The sequence below is a fragment of the Leptonychotes weddellii genome, chromosome 4 (genome assembly GCF_054177405.1).
Source record: "Leptonychotes weddellii isolate Sample4059 chromosome 4, ASM5417740v2, whole genome shotgun sequence".
In the NCBI taxonomy this organism is placed as follows: domain Eukaryota; kingdom Metazoa; phylum Chordata; class Mammalia; order Carnivora; family Phocidae; genus Leptonychotes; species Leptonychotes weddellii.
This window is the reverse complement of record NC_138372.1, coordinates 156,197,249-156,218,270: the sequence shown is the minus strand read 5'-3', so window position 1 is coordinate 156,218,270 and position 21,022 is coordinate 156,197,249. Positions and strand designations below refer to the sequence as shown.

General features: G+C 43.5%; 1 protein-coding gene across 9 annotated transcripts in view; it reads right to left on the bottom strand.

Moving 5' to 3' along the window:
• Positions 1-20,042, bottom strand: part of NTAQ1 (N-terminal glutamine amidase 1) — a 50,240-nt gene extending 30,198 nt beyond the window's left edge. Inside the window, exons 1-7 of one of the 9 annotated variants that reach the window (XM_081816495.1) lie at positions 19,786-20,042; positions 15,233-15,332; positions 14,050-14,100; positions 10,281-10,429; positions 9,501-9,625; positions 5,118-5,292; positions 2,017-2,713 (exon numbers count right to left, since the gene is read on the bottom strand). In XM_081816495.1, the coding sequence (XP_081672621.1) occupies positions 2,692-2,713; positions 5,118-5,292; positions 9,501-9,625; positions 10,281-10,429; positions 14,050-14,100; positions 15,233-15,332; positions 19,786-19,874 (711 nt within the window). In that variant the 5' untranslated portion in view covers positions 19,875-20,042 and the 3' untranslated portion in view covers positions 2,017-2,691. Of the gene's footprint in view, positions 1-2,016; positions 2,714-5,117; positions 5,293-5,327; positions 6,952-9,500; positions 9,626-10,280; positions 10,430-14,049; positions 14,101-15,232; positions 15,333-19,785 lie in introns of those variants that run through there. The other 8 variants (XM_081816498.1, XM_081816497.1, XM_081816496.1 and 5 more) reach the window with 8 other exon arrangements.
• Positions 20,043-21,022: the final 980 nt, after the last annotated feature.

Below are 21,022 nucleotides of genomic sequence, written 5' to 3'. Positions count from 1 at the left end.
TTTTTTTTTTAAGATTTTATTTATTTATTTGACAGAGAGAGACACAGCGAGAGAGGGAACACAAGCAGGGGGAGTGGGAGAGGGAGAAGCAGGCTTCCCGCGGAGCAGGGAGCCCGATGCGGGGCTCGATCCCAGGACCCTGGGATCATGACCTGAGCCGAAGGCAGACACTTAACGACTGAGCCACCCAGGCGCCCCTGTACCACCTATTTTTAAAATAATTAAAAATTAAACTCAAAAAACCATGTACACAAAACAGTTTGCCTTTACTTTCATTGCTAACCAACCCCTCTTCTGAAAGACATAACCCTTCTTACAAGCCATGGTAGTATCTCCCATCAGATAGTCAGTTCTACTGACCTGGGAACCATTTTACATTGTGGAATTTGCTTCCCCACTCCATCATGTGTCAGATTCTCAGAGATACCTCATTTCTCTTATTTTCATACTCAACTTACAAATTCTATTTTAGTCCCCTGCTTTTCTTGAAAGTTCCTCTTTCCAAACAGACAGCATTTATCAGTATTTATTCAGTTCTCTCACGCATGTTGAGTATAAAGAGAAGCAACTCTGACCCCAGAGAAAAATTAAGCATAGAAAGACAAAAGTACAGTTCCTAATAAACAACTTTCAAGAAAAATCTTGCAAGGGAACCTACCTTTCAGTTAAAAATGACGGCAATCCAACTCACACAAGCTGAAGAGAAAAAGGAATCCACTGGTTTATGTAACCGGAAAGTTCCAAAGTTGCTGCTGGCTTGAAGCAACAAAAAGATCCAGGCACTCAGAAATGCCTTCAGGGTTTTTGCTCTGCTCTCAGCTCTGCCAGGCGGCATTCTGCAATGGGCCCTTCAGTGGCAGTCAGGATGCCCACCATGAGCCCCAAACTCCCAGGCCCCTAGTTTAGCATTCCTCATGGAGAGATTTTTTGTTTTCTCCTTAAATGTCAATACAGCAAATCCAGAGGACTTTGTGACAGGTCATTCTTAGACTTGTCCAGGGGCTGGCTCCAAGCCTGGCCCAGCCTAGGCCAAATGCCTTTCCATACAGGCCACCAGGACTATACGAAATGTGCAAAGAAGAGGTTCCCAGAAGGAGCTGTAGGAGTGGGGAGTGGTAGGTAGAAAAAAACAACAAATGGCCTCTTTTGCTTCTAACTCAAGATTGTGACCACTGGACATTTTAACAGGCTTAAAACTTTAAACCTTGCTCCCTACATCGGCAAGAAGGGGTTTTCAATTTCAAGACAAGTTGGCTGCAAAGTTCAAACTTACACACACACACTGTCTGATTCCTCTGTACTAGACACAATTATGAATACCAGATTGGAAACCTGCTCATAAATTGGCAAAAAAAAAAAAAGACTCTCCAAAAATGCAGTTTGTAAATCAGATTACAATCTTTTGGTCCCTCTGAAACTTTCTGCTCAAGACAAAGCATTTCCGTACTACAGCCTGCCAAAATTTATCTTCTTCATTTTAGCCGCATGCTTTTTAAATGACCATCTAAAAGTCAACAAAGATATGCAAGTATGAGTTCTATAATTAGTTCTAAATTATAAAATAACTTAAGAGGTGGTGTTTGTGTTCCTCTTACCAAAGGTTCATTCACTTTCTCCCAGAAGCCTCCTGGTCAGCTGAACCAAACAGATATATTTCCCTTGATTCTTGAGTAATGACTGCAGGTGTCCCTCCATAGCACAAGGCAGAGTATCTACATTAAATGAAAGTTTCTCAATAAGCTGAAAACTCATCTAAGATCAAAAGCCTGGACAACCTTGCTTTCAGAAATTGCTGTTACAGGAGACTCAGAAGACATGCGTGAGAGTTAACGCTGTATATGCCGGTTTCGTGCCAAACATCTTTTATTTGGAATTATATGACGAAAGCCAAATTTCCAAAACATCTTCAAGAAGGAAGATCGATACATGTATTTTAAAGTAATGTTCCCATCTACAAGTAAGATATTCTTGGGTATCTCAGATCATCAAGGGTGACACAAAATCTTCAAAACAAAATTACTTTTAAATCAATTTTATTTAAAAAACATATATAAATAGGCCAAATAACACTCAAGCCTGAGAGGGCTGCAATCTTTTCTTAAGAACATAATAGTCCAGAAAGACTAAAACTTATTGCTGATTCAGCTCACAGTACCAGCCCTCTTCAAGCAGCAGTACAATCACCAGCACACATTTTATGGGCAACTTTGAGGCGCATGAGGGAGTCACAGAGAAATGAGCCACAGCCTTGCCCTCAAGGAGCTTACAGTGTAGCTGGAGAAAAACAAAACATCCAGAACAAAGTCCACACATTTATCATAACAAAAGCAATTACTGGCATAAGTTATCACATGTTTTAACAAATGAGTGTTGGAATATCTTAGCAAATATACACTACATCAAGTTTCAACCTAACATATCCAAAAAAAAAAAACCATGGTTTTTTTTTAATTTTTTTGTTCACTCATGTTTCAACTCAACTGAATTAAAAGAGGAAAATATAATTCCAAGCCAAATGTACCATAGTGTTTGCTGTCCCCAATGAAGGGATGAACTGTTCGTGTCCTAGAATTTCTCCATGGTTCTACATCCAGATGTCAAGTTCAGTAGTTCTGACTGCCAAACCGATGTACGAATTCAGATAGGGAGTAGACAGCTCCCCATCCTACCTCAGGATCCATACTGATAAAATCATTCAGGTTCATTTTGGAATCTAAAAAATTCATGAAAGAAATGTCCATTGAAAACACAATAAAACAACCCAGAGACCAAAAGTAGGGAAAAGTATTCAAGTGGAGAAGGGTTCAATATCACTTCTGCAGTATTCTTGTCTCAAACATGTAACTCAATCTAATCATGACAAAACATCACACAAACCCAAACTGGGGGGACACTCTACAAAATAACTGACCGGTACTCTTCAAAACTGTAAGAGTTATAAAAGGAAAGGGAAAAAAAAAGAAATTGTCAGAGATTGCAAGGGACTGAGGAGACAGGACAACTAAATGTAATGTCGTGGGGTAGATTCTGGACCAGAGAAAAGAAATTAGTGGGAAGACTTGGAAAAGTTAAGTAAGTCAACAGTACTGGATCAATATATATATATTTTTAATATTTATTTATTTATTTGACACAGACAGAGCACAAGCAGGGGGACCGGCAGGCAGAGGGAGAAGCAGACTCCCCGCCAAACAGGGAGCCCGATGCAGGACTCGATCCCAGGACCCTGGGATCATGACCCGAGCCGAAGGCAGACGCTTAACTGATTGAGCCACCCAGGTGCCCTGGATCAATATATTTATATCAAGTACAGCATTTTCTTGGTTTCAATAATTACACTATGGTTATATAAAATTCAACATTAGTGGAATCTGAGTAAAAGGTATATAGGAATGCTCAATAGTGTTTTAGCGAATTTCTCAGAAGTCTAAAATTATTTCAAAATAAAAACTTAAAAATGCATGAAGGAGGGCACTTGATGGAATGAGCACTGGGTATTATATGCAACTAATGAATCACTAAACTCTATCTCTGAACCTAATAATACATTATATGTTAATTAATTGATTCTAAATAAAATTTTTAAAAACAAAAAAAAGCATGAATAATCAAACTGCCAATTTATTGGATTCAACTGCCAATTACAGGAAATTCAGAGGCTACAAAAGAGATACAATCAGCAAAATCCAGACTGCTTCTCCCAGACCCAGTTTCTTCAACAAATACATAAGAAAAAAAGAGTTGGGCAAGGAATCTATATATTAAAAAAGACTCTTGGGGCGCCTGGGTGGCTCAGTTGGTTAAGCGACTGCCTTCGGCTCAGGTCATGATCCTGGAGTCCCGGGATCGAGTCCCGCATCGGGCTCCCTGCTCGGCGGGGAGTCTGCTTCTCCCTCTGACCCTCCCCCCTCTCGTGCTCTATCTCATTCTCTCTCTCTCAAATAAATAAATAAAATCTTTAAAAAAAATAAAAAATAAATAAATAAAAAAAATAAAAAAGACTCTTAGGAGACATAACCAAACACAATGTAGGGCTTTCATTTGGACACTGACTCAAAAAAACAAACTGTACAAAAAAAAAGATGATATGGGGGCACCTGGCTGGCTCAGTCAGTAGAGCATGTGGCTCTTGATCTCAGGGTCATGAGTTCGAGCCCCATGCTGGGTGTAGAGATTTCTTAAAAATAAAGTCTTTAAAAAAAAAAAGCATGATGACTTTATGACTTTTTTTCTTTTTTTAAGATTTTATTTATTTATTTGACAGAGAGAGACACAGTGAAAGCAGGAACACAAGCAGGGGGAGTGGGAGAGGGAGAAGCAGGCTTCCCGCTAAGCAAGGAGCCCGATGTGGGGCTCGATCCCAGGACGCTGGGATCATGACCTGAGCCGAAGGCAGACGCTTAACAACTGAGCCACCCAGGTGCCCCGACTTTCTGACTTTACAACTGTGAATGTGAACACTGGCTAGAGAGCTATATGATGATTTTAAAGAATTACTGTTAACTTTTTTTAGATGTAATAATGGTACAATGGTCATATTAAAAAAAAAAAAAAAAAGAAAGCCTTATATTTTGGAGATCCATACTGAAATATTAAGAGTTGAAATGACATAGTATCTGGGATTGGCTTCAAAATAATACAAGGAGCGCCTGGGTGGCTCAGTCGTTAAGTGTCTGCCTTCGGCTCAGGTCATGATCCCAGGGTCCTGGGATCAAGCCCTGCATCAGGCTCCCTGCTCAGCTGGAAGCCTGCTTCTCCCTCTCCCACTCCCCCTGCTTGTGTTCCCTCTCTCGCTGTGTCTCTCTCTGTCAAATAAATAAATAAAATCTTTAAAATAATAATAATAATAATACGAGAAGGGGGAAAGTGGATGGGATACAAATGAATTGACTGGCCATGAACTGATAACTGTTGAAAGTCTGACATACTATTTTGTCTAGTTTGGTATATGATTTAAATTCTCCACACTAAAAAAAATTTTTAAGTATGTACATATTGTTTTATCTGCCCATCAAAAAATTGTTACAGAAACTGCACTTCCACCATAAACCTATAGAAAACCGTGCAAATATATTTAGCAACTCTTTCCAGACGTTGGGACAATAAGCAGCACACACTTGGGATTCCTAAGAAAGCAGAAACAAATAAGGGAAGCCCTTGGATCCCTCCAGCTTACTGGCCTCGGGGGCTGTGTCCAGAGCCCAGCACACAGAGGGGAACACACCCAGCGTGGCAGTCTTCCTGAGGTGAGAAGACAAACATCTAAGTTCGGGAGGGCCCGGGCAGCTGGACCTAGGAGGCAGAGTATAGGAGAGGGGGGTGCAGAGCGGACCCCCCCCCCACCTTGACCACAACACACACCCAAGTCTTTGGCTGGGACTGACCTCCCGGGGCCAGGAAAGAAGCACCAGAATGTAGTCGATCTAATAACTGCCAGAACTTCCACAGTCCCCCCCACCCCCCAGCCAAGGGAGAGAGAACTTGTAAGGCACGAGCATTTGGTAGAGTCCTTAGAAGGGCTGCACCAGAGCACTGCGGCTAAATTAACACTAGATGAAAGGCTGCTCTGGACCTGCACTAAAAAAGCTTAAAAACAAGCCCTGAAAGGACCCAGCTGACTCCCAGTAATTTAACTGCATGCCAACACTGTTTTTAAAAAGCACCTCAAGACCCAGCAACTGACAACATAAATTCAAAGTCCAGCCTCCAACCAAATTTTACAAATCACACAAAGAAACAGGAAAATATGACCCAAAACCAGGGGAAATTTCAATCAACAGAAATGGACTAAAATGACAGAAATAATGGAACTAGCAGACAAGGAGCAGCTATTATAAACACGCCCCATATGTTCAAAAGGGTAGAGAAAAACATGAGCATGATGAAGAGAGAGAGAAATGAAAGACATTAAATCAGTCCAAAATGGAATTTCTAGACATAAAAAAATAAAATATATAAAATTTTAAAAAATGTGCTGGATGAGATTAACAACAAATTAGTGAATGCAGAAGACGAGAGCGATGGAATTTACAGACAAGATAAAAGAATTATTCAGGGTGCCTGGGTGGCTCAGTCATTAAGCGTCTGCCTTCGGCTCAGGTCATGATCCCAGGGTCCTGGGATCAAACCCCACATCGGGCTCCCTGCTCCGCGGGAAGCCTGCTTCTCCCTCTCCCACTCCCCTGCTTGTGTTCCCTCTCTCGCTGTCTCTCTCTCTGTCAAATAAATAAATACAATCTTAAAAAAAAAAAAAAGAATTATTCAAAATTAAGCATGTACAGAAAAAGTCTGAAAAAAAAGAAGAACATCACTGACCTACAGGAATAATATCAAGCCATCTAACACATGTGTAGCTGAAGGACAAGAATTTAAAAGAGGGTCGGTGGTCAGAAAAAAATGTGCAAGGAAATAATGGCCAAAAGTTTTCAAATTTGATGAAAACTATAAATCCACCAATCTCAGGATCTTAACAAGCCTCAAGTGGAATAAACCTAAAGGAAACTACACTACAATCCATCCTAATCAAAATGCTAAGAACTAGTGACAAAGAAAAAAACCTTTAAAAATATTGAGAGTGGAAAGCATTCAGAGAAACAAATACAAGATCAGAGCCCACCCAAGCAGAAAACGAGAGACGCCTTTAAACAACTGAAAGCAAAACCATGTAAGCCTAGCTTACGTGACCGTGACCCCACAACTGTATCTTTCAAAAATGCAGATAAGCACAGAAAATGTAGAAAACTAGAAACAGGGTGCTAACACCCTTCTAACAAAAAGGCTAGGTAATCAGCAAACACAGAACTTTAGTTGAAGTCATCAGAGAGCTGGGAATGCTGGATTACCACATAACCGGAAATAAAGGGAAGACAGGCACCTGTCAGGAAAGATGGGGTGGCAGTTCCTACTGACGTGGGTGGGTGGATGCCAGACTCTACAGAGGCCAGTAAAAGTCTGCAAAAATTTTTAACAAACTGCTTTTAAAAGAAATCTCAGCTTTTGAAATAACAATATTTGTTTTCTAAGGCACCCCCCTTTTCTGTTTTGTTAAGACTTTTTAATGTAATTAAATAAAAACTGATTACTATCTGTAGCCATTCATTATGTAAAAAGATCAATGTATTAAACACAAAATATAAAGAAAATTTTTTTTAGAGATCAAGGTATAATAAATAAACATCTGTCTCTTCTAATCTCCCCCATGAGGCACTATAACATTTCTGTTTACCTAACACTGATCCTCCAGCTTGGCTCAAATTAGCCAGTGTTACTAGACATTAGGAAGCAAGAAGATCGGAGGTATATGCGGACAAGAGGCAGGAAAGGACTCAGAAAGAGGGGGAAATTTGGTGTGCTTTATAATTCAGCCCAAGACTTAGGAAGTGTCTTTAAAAACTGAGCCATCAGTGGCTAGTGCTGGAACTGACTCTTCAGGGCAAGGTGATACGACTATAAATTTCAGTTTCCTTCCCATTGGGGGAAAAAAAAATAGTTCCTTTCTTTAAAATACATTAAATGCTGAGCGCCTGGGTGGCTCAGTTGGTTAAGCGACTGCCTTCGGCTCAGGTCATGATCCTGGAGTCCCTGGATCGAGACCCGCATCGGGCTCCCTGCTCGGCAGGGAGTCTGCTTCTCCCTCTGACCCTCCCCCCTCTCATGTGCTCTCTCTCTCATTCTCTCTGTCAAATAAATAAATAAAATCTTTAAAAAAATAAAAATAAAATACACTAAATGCTGAACTGAAAAGAGTGGTCTTGCAGACATATGGCCACCAAAATTATTAATCATATAATCCTAATGGTCAACATATCAAATGTACTAAATTCAAGCCCTAAGAGTCAATCCCACCACTGAATGCAGGGGATGGAGGGAAGTGCTATTAAAGTACCTGAAACAGGCATTAGGGTTCAATATTTTTCTTGAACCATTTTTTTTTAACCTTTTTTATTTTTTTATAAAACACTACTAATTAGCTAAAAGTAATTCTCACTTATCCTAACTTCAAATACATTCCTTTGATAAACACAGCATTTGAAGTACTGAGTTTACCACATGAAAGAACATTACAGTGTCGTTAAATTATGACATGGGAGACCCATATGTTCACCCCACACTTCAGAGCAGATTCCTTTTAGTTTCGATCTAAGTTCAGGAGGTCCCTGATGAACTAAACCACACACAAGGCAGAAACCACCACCACCATGCCCCCTCCTCATCCTGCCTAGCTGTGCATCCGAGGCAAAGGGCTTAATCTTCATGCACCTCACTTTACACATCTATCAAATGTGGAAAATAACGCTTGCCTGAGCTGTGGTAAAAATTCTATTAAACTACTATGTAAAGTGGCTGGCACCAAAGCCTGGCACACAATAGCATCTACTGAGCATTAGTCATCAAAACCAAAAGGAATGACTCAAAGAGGATCCGGGCTGACAGGCTGGTGTTTACTGAGTGCTTACTATGTGCTAGGCTCTGTGCTGGGTGCTCACATCTGAAAGAGAAATGGCGGGTGGCTGAAGGCACACTGTCCCAGGCCACACCCTATACGGCAGGTTGCCTGAGACTAAAAGGAAGATCTATGACACCCCCTCCTAACCTAGGAGCTGCCCCCAATGCTAACGCTGAGGCTAGCAAGCAGGCTGGCAGACCCAAAAGCAACTCCAATATAAATGTTTAAAATCATGAGAGACAGTTTTTCAGAGAGAGCCTCAAAATCAGTTTGAATCCCCTTTCAGTTTTCAAATACACCAAATATATTTATTTTCTTCCTTGCTCAACTCTGAATGCCACTGTCCTATTTTTCTGGTATGTTGTATAGCTTACAGAGCACTTTCATACAGAAGGTCCCATCCCCACGACGGGATGACCTCACCAAGAAATGGCAAACGTTGAGAATTACTTACAATCATCAATAACGTTTCAAGCTCGTGTGAATGCCAAACAATAGTAATAGGGTGAAGAACTCTTTATCTACTTAAATCTCAGAAATTAATTGGACTGATGCCTAAAAGCACATAAATGTGATGAGTGGTACAATAAAACCTGCTAGATCTCACTTCCTTCTAATGCAGATTTTATCACAGAGCCAGGGAAATGATATTTCACATATCACAAGGATGCCCTAGGGATTTCACCCTCACGTGAAACCCCACCATGGCAAGGTGCTACTTGTCCCACTGTTAAATGACCCAAGCGCGCAGACCTCCTGAGGCCGTGTCCCAGCAGGAGGCACAACACCCCGGCAGTGTGCAAGGCGGCGTGCAGCTCTCGTGGTTCTGCTCCAGAGCACCTCCCCTCCCTGCGAGCTCTTACGCTTTCCAGTCCTGTTCTCTGTGCCTCAATTTCTGAACCTAATAAATACGCACATCTGTGCTCCCTCTTACCTTCTTACAACTCAGGGAGTTTCATACAAAGAGTAACACACACTTGTTGTCCCTGGTTAAGAGGCAATGCTGATCTGCATGGTGATCAGAAACCTCTATGAGAAGGCATCTTTGGCTCACCTCCAGTTTCAATGCAGGGATATGATGGAGGAGGTTCTCTCCAGTTCCCACTGGAATCTTTCATGTGAGATCGGTCAGAAGCAAAGTTCTTCAAATACGAATCTGCACGGATCACTCTAAATTTCCTGCAGATAAGGCAACATTCATTTACATTAGGAAGGTTTCATAGTAAAATTCCCACTCAATTTTTATACAGACTCATTTTCTATGACATACACAAAAGTACCCAGGCATTTTTGTACTATTAGTAATACACAAATATCTATGCAGCTTTATCACCTGTTAAAGAAACCTTGAGAAAGGATCAGCTGAAATCCAAAACTACACAGGAACAGAAATATATCCAGGTGCCTTTATTTACTCAATTGTGTTTCAGGCGTAAAGGGCATAATGTTCAGGTCCTGCCATCACAGACCCCTCAATTTTCTCCTCATTAAGGTCACAACCCACACACCCACCCACCCACCCACATACACATGTATGACAGAAATCCCCAAAATGGCTTTCAGAAAACATTTGGGATCTCATCACACACATTTTTAAAAGAATGCCAACCTTTTATATGTTGGACAACTCTTAAAACTTCAAAACATTTTGAATCTTCTGTATGGCACATCATTTTTAAATATCAACTCAATGGTGATGCCAAATCAAGTGATCTTTGCAAAACAAATGCCAAGGAAATAGAAAATCACATACAGACACACTCACACAAACTCTCTGTGTAACTGTCAAGGTCTAACTTCAAAAAGTAGGTAAATCCATCCTGAATCTCCTCACCTTCTAAACTGTGGATGGATGTCCTCGTCAGACTTAAAGGCATCTTCCACGTAAGTGTCAAATGGACAGGGAAATGGCAGCACAGTGTCAAGATCATAAATGAAGCTCTGTCCTCCACTTGAAACATGAAGCAGGACAACATGGTAATCCTAGAAGTAAAAGTTGCTGAGGTTAACCAAGTTACTTCATGATGGTGAATTCCAAGGTCACAGTAATAACTCATATATAATCATTAACAATGAATACAAGACTAATACAACCCTTCTTAAAATAGCAAAATAAAACAAAGCAAACACAAAACCCCCAAAAAAGACTAAATGTCCAGTGACAGGGAACACTTAAATAAGTAGTGGAAATGTTCATATACATTAAATGTATACCCTTTGACCTAGCAATCTTACCTCTAGGAACCCATCCTACAGAAAAAAAATGGCCATACGCATGTAAAGGTATATATATATACAAAGAAAATCTCTGCAGCACTGGTTACAATAGTGAAAATTCAGAAACAACCAAAAGCCCACCATGAGAGAAATAAACCATAATGCAGCCACCAAAAAAAAAAAAAAACTTAGGTAAATTTATGCAGAAAATGGGAAAATGGATATGTTACATAGTCAGATGGGAAAAGTAAATTGCAAAATATGTACATTAGTTTTTTAAAAGCTATGTGTATACAAAGACACACATGTGCATTCTAAAGTACACATGCATGCATATGAATACAGAGCAAAAGGTGCAAGGATACCCTCCAAGTATTAACAAAGGGGATTGCTTGGGCGAGCCTGCAATGTGAAAGAAGAACTTTAAAGTGTTGTTGCTGTTAAATAGGCCAACCCCAGTCTGTAGCCATTAAGGAGGAAAGATGAAGACAGTGTCCCCTGTGCGGCTCGGCTGGGACGCACCACTCAGTCCCCGACGCTGGGCACTGCCCAACACCAGCTAATGGCTAGAAGGGACGGGAGGGAAGTTATGAAGGGGCATGAGGGCAGTCAAATGCTCGGAGTCCCTCGGAAGAAAGGCGCTCTCACAGAGAACAGGACTGGGAGATAAAAGGCTCATAGTACCGCATTAGTCCCACCACCTTATAGTTCTAGTACTGCAGAGCTTATAGAGCACTTTCTCAAACGTTGTTTCATCGACCCTACGATGGGAGGAAGGTGATTAATTAAGACTGGAGATGCTCTGCCATCAAAGCCTAAAGAGCTTCTTTTGGCTCCAGTGCTATCTTCGTAAGGCAGAAATAGCATCAGAAATGGATGGTTATGCCCTGCACTCCCCTTAATGCATGCTACCCTCCAGATAAATAAAGTGAGAGCGGCCCCCCTTCCACTGGGTGCGTCCGTGTTATTCCCGTCCTTCCGCAGCAAGCTTTCCACCTCTCCCCCCCGCAACCATCCCTTGCGTGCTGGCTCTCTCCAGGAGTCTCCAGTCTCTGCCTCATCCAAAACCTGTTTCTCTCTTGACATCATCTCCCTCCTATTCCAGCGGCTTTGAAGTGCATATTCTCTATTGTCTGTGAGAAACTGTGTAACTGAAGTAAAGATGCAAAGATGAGAAAGGAAAGTCCTGACCCTCGAGGAGCTCGCGGAGCAGAGAGTGGGGACCAGTCAAGTGCTGCGGACCGCGTGAGGGTGGCAAAGAGCAGGAGGCTACAGGTGAGGGCCTTCAGGTCAAACCTTGGCCCCTCCCCTTCCCGCAGACTGCTGCTGGGACAATTAAGGAGATTACCTACGCAAACACTTTTTAAAAGCCAACCCAGAAAGGGAGGGGAGTGGGGCCCAAAAGCCAAGGAACATGTCACTGAGGAAAGGCTGCCACGGCTGAGTCCTGCCTGAGGGGAATGTGTTCCGGGAAGAAAGCACAACTTGTGGAAAACGCATTAAGTAATGAATATCCACAACCTCCCAGTTAGTTTGGGTCCATACCCCCACATCCCAGATGGCTGGTGAACTGGGGAGGGAAAGCAGGCCTCAACTCCAAGTCGCCTTTAGAGCACAGATGTGGAGTCAGGGAATACAGATCAAGCGGCAGCCTCACTCTCTGAGTTGGGTTCAGCACCTGCCCAGATGCCTGGACGAGACCAAGCTGGGCTAGGGGGAGGGAAACCCACCTAGAAGGCGATCAGCTTCTTGGGACTGGGTGTCTCTACCCACTCGGGGTACTGATTTCCTACAACAGGACAGCAGTGAGGCAAAGATACATTTGCCGGAGGGTGTGGGGGGACTTCTCGTAACAGGAATCTCATTCTGGGGTGCCATGAGATGCTGTATAAGGGGGACATGACTACAGGTCCTTTCCCTGCAAGTTTCTCTAAAACGAGAAGAAAGACCATGACTCAAAGTCAGCTGAGTGGTTCAGCAACAGGGATGACTTCTAGGGCACGTGGACAGTCTGCAACAAGGGTTACGTAGCTATTGTTGCTAACAAGAAAAGCTTGAGCACCAGTACCAGACACTGTACCAGGTACCAGAATAATGCCTCCCACGCATTATGTCACTTAAGACTCGCAACTGGCCAGAGGAGGACACTGAAGGTAAGAAGATAAATAACATGTCCAGTTCATAAAGCCACCAATGGGGGGACTGGGACTTAACTCCAAAACTGGGTTTGGGCTTTAATATTAGCACAGCAAATCACCTGCTGGTAAAGGAGGCAAGAATGTGAGCTCTGTGAGGCCAGGGATTTTAGTCTATTTAAATATAGGTTAAATAAATGGATGAAACCAATTCAAATGATACCTTATTTTAAACAAGTATCAGAAATAGATGCTGGTTACATTATCAGGAATGGAGTTTTTCTTTTACTTTATCTTCATGTTATTAGCATAAACAATTCTTCAGGGGGACAGGTTAAGGCGACACCTAGATGTGTACTAGAAAGGACCCCAGGCTGAGACCCAGTCCTGCCACTGATCAGCTAGATAACTTCGAGCTTCTCACTCTTCTTCGGGGCTTGTTTCTTCACCTGAAAAATGGAAGGGCTGCAGTAGATCCAGGTTTTTCAAATGCTAGTCATGGTCACTCACAAGTGTGCTAAGAACACTAACTCCTGAACCTTCTCTAAATCAACTAAATCAGAAACCTATACTTTTAACATGATATCCAGATAATTCTAATTGCAGCTGGACTAGATATTGCTGAAGTTCCTTCCAGTGTTAAATGGATAACAGCCTAGGAGATCACAAATATATCTGCCACATCAGCTATTTAAAATCTTTCCTAGGGGCGCCTGGGTGGCTCAGTCGGTTAAGCGTCTGCCTTCGGCTCAGGTCATGATCCCAGGGTCCTGGGATCGAGCCCCGCATCGGGCTCCCTGCTCCGCGGGAAGCCTGCTTCTCCCGCTCCCACTCCCCCTACTTGTGTTCCCTCTCTCGCTGTGTCTCTCTCTGTCAAATAAATAAATAAAACCTTTAAAAAAAAATAAAATAAAATCTTTCCTATATGGGGCACCTGGCTGGATCAGTCGGTAGAGCATGTAAAGCTTGATTCTGGGGTCATGAGTTCGAACCCCACATTGGGCGTAGAGCTCACTAAAAAAAATAATAATTAAAAAAATAAAATCTTTCCTGTAATAATAAAATTAAATGAAAATGTGTCTGTAAGTACTACCCTAGACAAAATAACATCTATTCCCAAGAGGTCAATTATCAATAATTATCATAGCCTTTCTCTACTGCTCTAACCACTTCTGCTTTAACAAAACATAGAGACTACTCAGGAATTACAAGTACTAATGCACCAGAAGCTCTCTGAATTGACCATCTTACCCAGATCACAGGTCCATCTCCAGGTCTTGCCTGTTGTTTCCAGATAGGTATCTACAAAATATAATCAATTTCATAAGGCACAACTCCAGTTATACCACTACTACATTCTTTAAAGCAATACAAAAATATAAAATATTTCTAAGCAACCAACAATCAGGTGAATGAAGAAGAAATCTAAATCCTTCCAAGTGTTCTTAACAATGAAAATGCAAAAATTATCTGATGTTCTTTGGAGAGTAAACAGAGAGCTCAACAGGGAATCAGAAGGCCTGGAAGGTTCAAGTCTTGCTTTCCTACATTATTTGTGGGACCTCCCTGAGCCTCTATTTCTTCATCTATAAAATGGAGATAGTTGTCTGAAGCCTGCCTACTTTACCGTGCTTCCATTAGCATCAAATGAAATGATGCTTACAAAAGTGCTTCCCAGGGTGCCAGGCTGGCTCATTTGGTAGCATGTGAGACTCTTGACCTTGGGGTTGTGAGTTCAAGCCCCACACTGGATGTAGGGATTACTTAAAAATATAAATCTTTAAATATTTTTTTAAAGTGCTTTACAAAATATTAAGGGCTTACTTTTTTTTAAAGGCTTGCTTTTTTAATACTTCATGTAAATTTACCATAATTTTATTTAAACTCCAGAGACAAAAACATCTTTACTTCAAACCTGAGAGTATGTGGCTCTAGCCTAAGCAATTTAAAAAGCTCTAACTTAATACCTAAAGAGAGGGGACTTAATCTGTGTATACCGTCATCTATTTCTTTTTTTTTTTTTTTAAGATTTTATTTATTTATTTGACATAGAGAGACACAGCGAGAGAGGAAAGGCAAGCAGGGGGAGTGGGAGAGGGAGGCAGGCTTCCCGTGGAGCAGGGAGCCCGATGAGGGACTCGATCCCAGGACCCTGGGATCATGACCTGAGCCGAAGGCAGACGCTTAACGACTGAGCCACCCAGGCGCTCCCCGTCATCTATTTCTTGACCTTCAAATAAGGGACTAAACTTTTCTAACTCAACTGTGCCCTGAAAGGAAAAAAAAAAAAAAAAAACTCATTCAAAAATAAACTTTAAAATGTTGCTGTATTTTATAAAGCACATTTTGGGACAGTGCTGACCCCATACTATATTTAGTTCCTATTGTCACCATAACTCTCTTGTTCTCTTTCTGCAATCACTCACCAACTTACCATCTTCCTCTCATTAGATATGAAGACAGCATAACACTCTTCTAAAGGATACTGGTCATGGTTTTTGATGTATTCACAGAGCTTCCAAATATTTTCTTCACTGAAATAAAATAATAGTTTAATCAGCACAATTAAGCAATAGTGCTCTGTGTCTTTCAAATTTGAACAGAAGACTGATGAAGACATAAAAAAGTTGGAAGAGATTTTAAACACCACCTCTTCGAATAACTGACTGATGTTTGACCCTCTTCTAAAACATCCCCAACAAGGTGTGACCCAATTTATACTGTGTGCCGACCTCTCTCCAAACAGAATGCTCGCTACCTGCCCCAGTAGTGCTTGCACATGGAGGCATTTTATAAGTGATAAGATGCTACATCAATACTCCCTAAGTTTTGGATCCAAGGACTTGAGATACAGCTGGAATTCCAACTCAGCCACTTATGAGGTAAGAAGCTTTGAACATCCTGACCTGAGTATCTGCTTTTCTCATGCGTAAAATGGGGATAATCATATACTTGACAAATCAATGGGGATAATCAATGCATAAAATGGGGATAATCAAATACTTGAGAAATCTTAGTTAATATTGGTTCACTGCTCCCCTTAGGAATGGGGCAGGATGAGTGTGTTGGGGAGGAGGGCTTCTGGCTGGAAAGGATCGGGGAGCAGTTACATGATATGCCGAGGAATTCTTTTGGAGGGAGACTCTAAGTAGGATTCCCTGCATCCCTCTGGTACAAAAGAGGTTCTGACTTTTAGGAAGTCCTTTCTCATACTGAACTGAAATCCATCTTCCTATACTTCTACCCCAGATGAATCTCCTTTTCTCTATGACACACCTTTAGATATTTAAAGCAGTAGTCAGAATCACCTAAGTAAAGCAATGCCCAGTGCATCAAACCAAGCCACACTGGTAGCCACAGGCACAGTCCCACACAGGCAAAATCAACCATTGCTGGCAGTATTCATAGCTCAGCCTCTGGATTCTTATCTTTTTCTAAAGAGCCACACCTCACCTTTGTTCAAAATGAGCTGCATCAACACTCTGCTCGTACTCATGACTCAATCTGTCAAAGCCTAATTTCCAAACATGGAACCTGGATGTTCTAAGACCAAGTTTTCAGAAGACATTTTTCTGTCCAGCCTATAGACATTCTGGAGTTGACCGAAGACATCTTCAAGAGCTTATGATGTAAAAGCACTATGCTAAGTGCTTGGAGGATGTAATGATAAATTAGAGTTCACAGACAGTGAGAGGAGACATACAGATCCATAAATAAGCAAGCATCAGAGAAGGCCATAAAAGATGCATAGAAGAGAGAGTCATTAATTTTGAGGGACACAGGAGGATGGAGGAGGTATAGGTCAGTGGCTTCTCATTGTTTGTTCCCCTCCTCCAGTCCCAAGGATGAGCACAGAGTTAACACGAAGAGTTTGAGAATCCGAGTGTACCACAAATACTGTTGGCAAGCTGAGTACATATGTGGATGGACAAACTTTGTCTATTATTTTTCAAGTATGTGTGAATGTTACAAAGAGAAAAAAAAACTTAAACATAGGCGTCACTGAATCTGTAGTCCTTTTTTATCAATTTTTTACAAGTACAATTAATATCATATAGGAGGATCTCAAGAAACATTTGATGTTTAAAAAAGGGGGGCCTTGGGGCACCTGGGTGACTCAGTCAGTTAAGCATCCAAATCTTGATCTCAGCTCAGGTCTTGATCTCAGGATCGTGAGTTCAAGCCCTGTGTTGGGCTCCACGCTGGGCATGGAGCCTACTTAAAAGGGGGGGTGGGGGGTGCTTATACTTGGAAATGCTGGGAGTTACTGTTGGGATAGGAAGACCCTCAGATTTGGTGTGAGTCCTAGCACCTCTTTAAAAAAGAGGGGGATTGTAATAATAATGTTCCAACCTACTGGTTGATTATTTTGTAGCAGAAAGACTAACAAAGCAGCATTAAGGTCAAGATTCTGCAAGGGTTACTGGTGATGGGCTGAGGTCAGAGAAGCATGCAGAAGGGAAGGATCCCTGACACACAGCAGGTGCTCAACTGTTCAAAGAATACAAACAATTACAATTGAATTAGACATGCTCTGCAAACCACCTAGTGCCACACAAATACCGGTTACCACTATTATCTTTCAGCTAAATCTGAACAGATAAATAACATCCGACTAAAGAAGCAGAAAAGAGGCATTTATTTCAAGTTATAAGAACCTGCAGGAGCAAGCGTAGTAAGGTGCACGTACCTGATAGATTAAGACAGGGCAGAACACTGGTTCTCAACTAGAGGTGATTTTGCCCCCCAGGGAACATTTGGCACTATCTGGTGACGTTTTTGGTTGTCACAAATTGGGTGAGGATGCTACAGGCATCTAGTGAGTAGAGGCAAGGGATGCTGCTACACGCCCTACAATACACAGGACAGCCTCCCACAACATTAGCATGCTCAAAAATGTCAACAAAGCCATGGCTGGAGAAGCCCTGGGTTAGAACAGAAGGCAGGTTCAGAATGAGATTGGAGAAACACATGGTGACCAGATCTGAAAGGACCTGCTATGCTCAGGAGACAGACTTCACTGTCTGTGACTGTATTCCTGAAAATGTGATAAATGGACGAGCCTAAGACTCCTCCACTGCACTGTTCACACATCCAGACTCTCTGTGGAGTGGGACCCTAAGATCTGCATGCTTTACAAGCTCCCAGGTGATTCTAGGGCTCATTTGAATTTAGAACAGCTTTCAGCAGTGTGAAGCCAGCTAAGGTTCAGGACCTGAGGGGATAGGAGAGATCTGGGCAGAGGCCTGTAAGGAAGGACTGGAACAGGCCACTGACAGCCAAGGAGGGCCTGGCCCATGGCTGAAGGAACTTAAAGGAGACCATCTATTGAAGAGATGTCTATTCCCTACCATGCTTCCACCAGATGACTCCACTCTAGCTGTCCCAGCTACCTTGTTCCTAGAATACTCCTGCACACTTCCTTCTCAGAGCCTTTGCACCACTGCTCCCCTGCCTAGAATGATCTTCCTCCAACATCCACAAGGCTCCCACCCTTTTTTATTCAGATCTCTGCTCAAATATCACTTTATCAACCATGCCTTCCTTAAATATCCATCATGAAAAAATGAGTCACCATCCCTTACCTTGCTTTATTTTCTCATAACACTTAACACCAAACATGGTTTACTTGGTTTTGCCTGTTTTCCCTGAACCAAAACATATGAACCACGAGATCTTATAGGGAATTTGTCTACCCTGTGTTGTATCCCAAAGTGCCTACAATTTGCACCACACAGTCCAAGTGCCTCATAAACATTTATCGAATGAATAAATAAAACAATGAATGGACATTAGGGACAAGAACTAAGGGGATTTACTTGAGAGGTAAGACAGAAATAAAGTGCAGTCGTTAAGAATCATGGACTCCTATACTACAGAAGTTCCAATTTCAGCACCACCTCTTGCTAGATGTGTGATCTTAAACGCAGCCTCTCTGTGGCTCCCTCTTTTCACTAATAAAATGAGGTAAATGATAGAACCTATCTCCGAGCCATGGATGGAAACACTCGGCACTTGCCCTGACAGGCAGTCAGAGCTGAACAAATGTTAAATTCTTGGTGACACTGGTTTGATGACCAGCTAAAGGAGGAAGTTTTAGATGGGCCTGAGGTTTCTTTTGCAACTGGAGGTTGGGGAAGAAGTCATTACTCGGGTGTGGGAGTGAAAAAGACCAAGGTTCCAGGAGGGGTGATTTGGCCACACAGGTGGCCTGGGACAGGGGTATAGTGTGTAGACTTCAGAGCCAAACTCTCTACAGGTAAATCCCCATTTCTTCATTCACAAGATATGTGGCCTTAAGGCAAATTAGTTGCACCCCTCTGTGCCTCAGTGTTCTCATCTTTAAAAACGGGGATAACAAAAACACCTACCTCCTAGGGTAATTGTGGGGCTCAAATGAATTCGTTTACACAAGCGAATCAAAACAATGTTTGGCATACAGCAAGTGCTATGTAAATGTAATGGGCATGATAATGACAACATGGTGGTTCATGATGGTTTCTGGTACAAGAAGGCCTGAAATGGATTCCTGGTCGCTATTAGCTGATGACCTTGGGAAAGTTATTTGCAAAATCTCCGTTCCTCCATTCTCTTTCAAAATTAAAATGAGTGTGAAACCACAAAAGCTTCAGCAGAGTAATTTGCAAAGGTTCTCCGCGCTCCACCCTCCGCCTCCAACTCCCCTTCCTGGCCCCCAAGCACTGAGATCTGCTGAGAAATGTGCAAGCGAAAAGCGCCGGGCATTAGTAATGCACCACCGACCCTACCATTCCTGGGAATTCCGCCCCTCCCCCGCTCTCCAAATGCCTACGCTCCACTCAAGAGACGAGGGCTGCCATTCCCGCTCCCTCATCCCACAAGCGGGAAAACCCGCCAGTGGAGGCCCAGAGCGCCCCCAGGGAGGGGCTGAGAAGAGGCGGGGCCCGGCTGCGACGCCGAGACCCAGGGAGCCAGGGAGATGCCGGGGGCTGCACCCGCGCCCCTCACCAGTAGCAGCTGTTGTAGACACAGGCGTCCCGCGGGGGGCTGGCCGGCTGGTAGCGGGCGGCTGCAGCAGCGGGGGCATCCCCCTCCATGGCGGGCTGGCTTGGGCCAGGGCACGGGCCTGAGGCGAAGCGACTGCACCAGTCCCGCGGGCAGGCTTCGGGGGAGGACCCGGCGCTCGGCGGGCCGCGAGGGTCCTCGGGGCGGAGCCCGAGCAGCTGGTGCAGTTCCCGGGTGCTGGAGCCAGGGACCGGGTAGGCGGAGTCTGGGCGGAGCGAACGACGCAGGTTCCGGGCGCGCGGAGCCCAGGAGGGCGGTGCAAGTTCCGGCTGGATGGAGCCCGGGCTGCGCGGCTTTTGCAGATTCCGGTGGGCGGAGCCCGGGCGGGAAGCGCCGTGCAGGTTCCGGAGCCAGGGCGAAGTGGGCGGATGGTGTGGGGGGGAGGAGCGGTGAGCGTCGTGGGCTTCCAGCGGGCGGAGCCTTGGACGAGGGGGATTGCGTAATTCCGGGTAGACGGGACCCAGGCAGGTGGGTGGAGCCATGGCGGGGCGGTGTTGGCGGAGCTCGAGTCCGCTGGGGCGGGGCCGGGCTTGCTCTGGGCGGCGGTAAGAGCGAGGATGGGGTTAGGGTGGGGAGGACAGAGGTCACCCGCAGGTGGCTTGAAGGAGTCCCGGGAGGGCGTGGAATTGGTAAACCGCCCGACCCTGAACGGCGCTTCGGGAGTCTCCTGGAGGCGTCTGAGACCCTCTTCAAAGCCAGGGCTGGGGTTGCTGGCTGTGGAGGAACCAGACGGGACGCGGAAGACTCGACTTGTGCAAGTGAAATGAGAGAATCTTGTATGTGAAAAAAGAAGCTTTAGCAGTTTTATCCTAGAGGCCCCTAGAACCCAGGGCAAGGGGGGAGTTAATTCCAAATACGTCCGCATCGGACGGTTTTATAGAGGGATAGCAACCCCAAATCTCACCATGTTGTAACATGTCTTTAATAGAATTGTGTGTGTTGACTCAGAAAGATACAGTGATTCCTTGATAGAGTAAGTTTTTTTTTTTAAGATTTTATTTATTTATTTATAAGAGACAGAGAGGTAGAGGGAGAAGCAGGCTCCCCGCTGAGCAGGGAGCCCGATGCAGGACTGGATCCCAGGACCCTGGGATCATGACCTGAGCCGAAGGCAGATGCTTAACGACTGAGCCACCCAGGCGCCCTTGATAGAGTAAGTTTTAAAAAAGTTTAAAAAGAG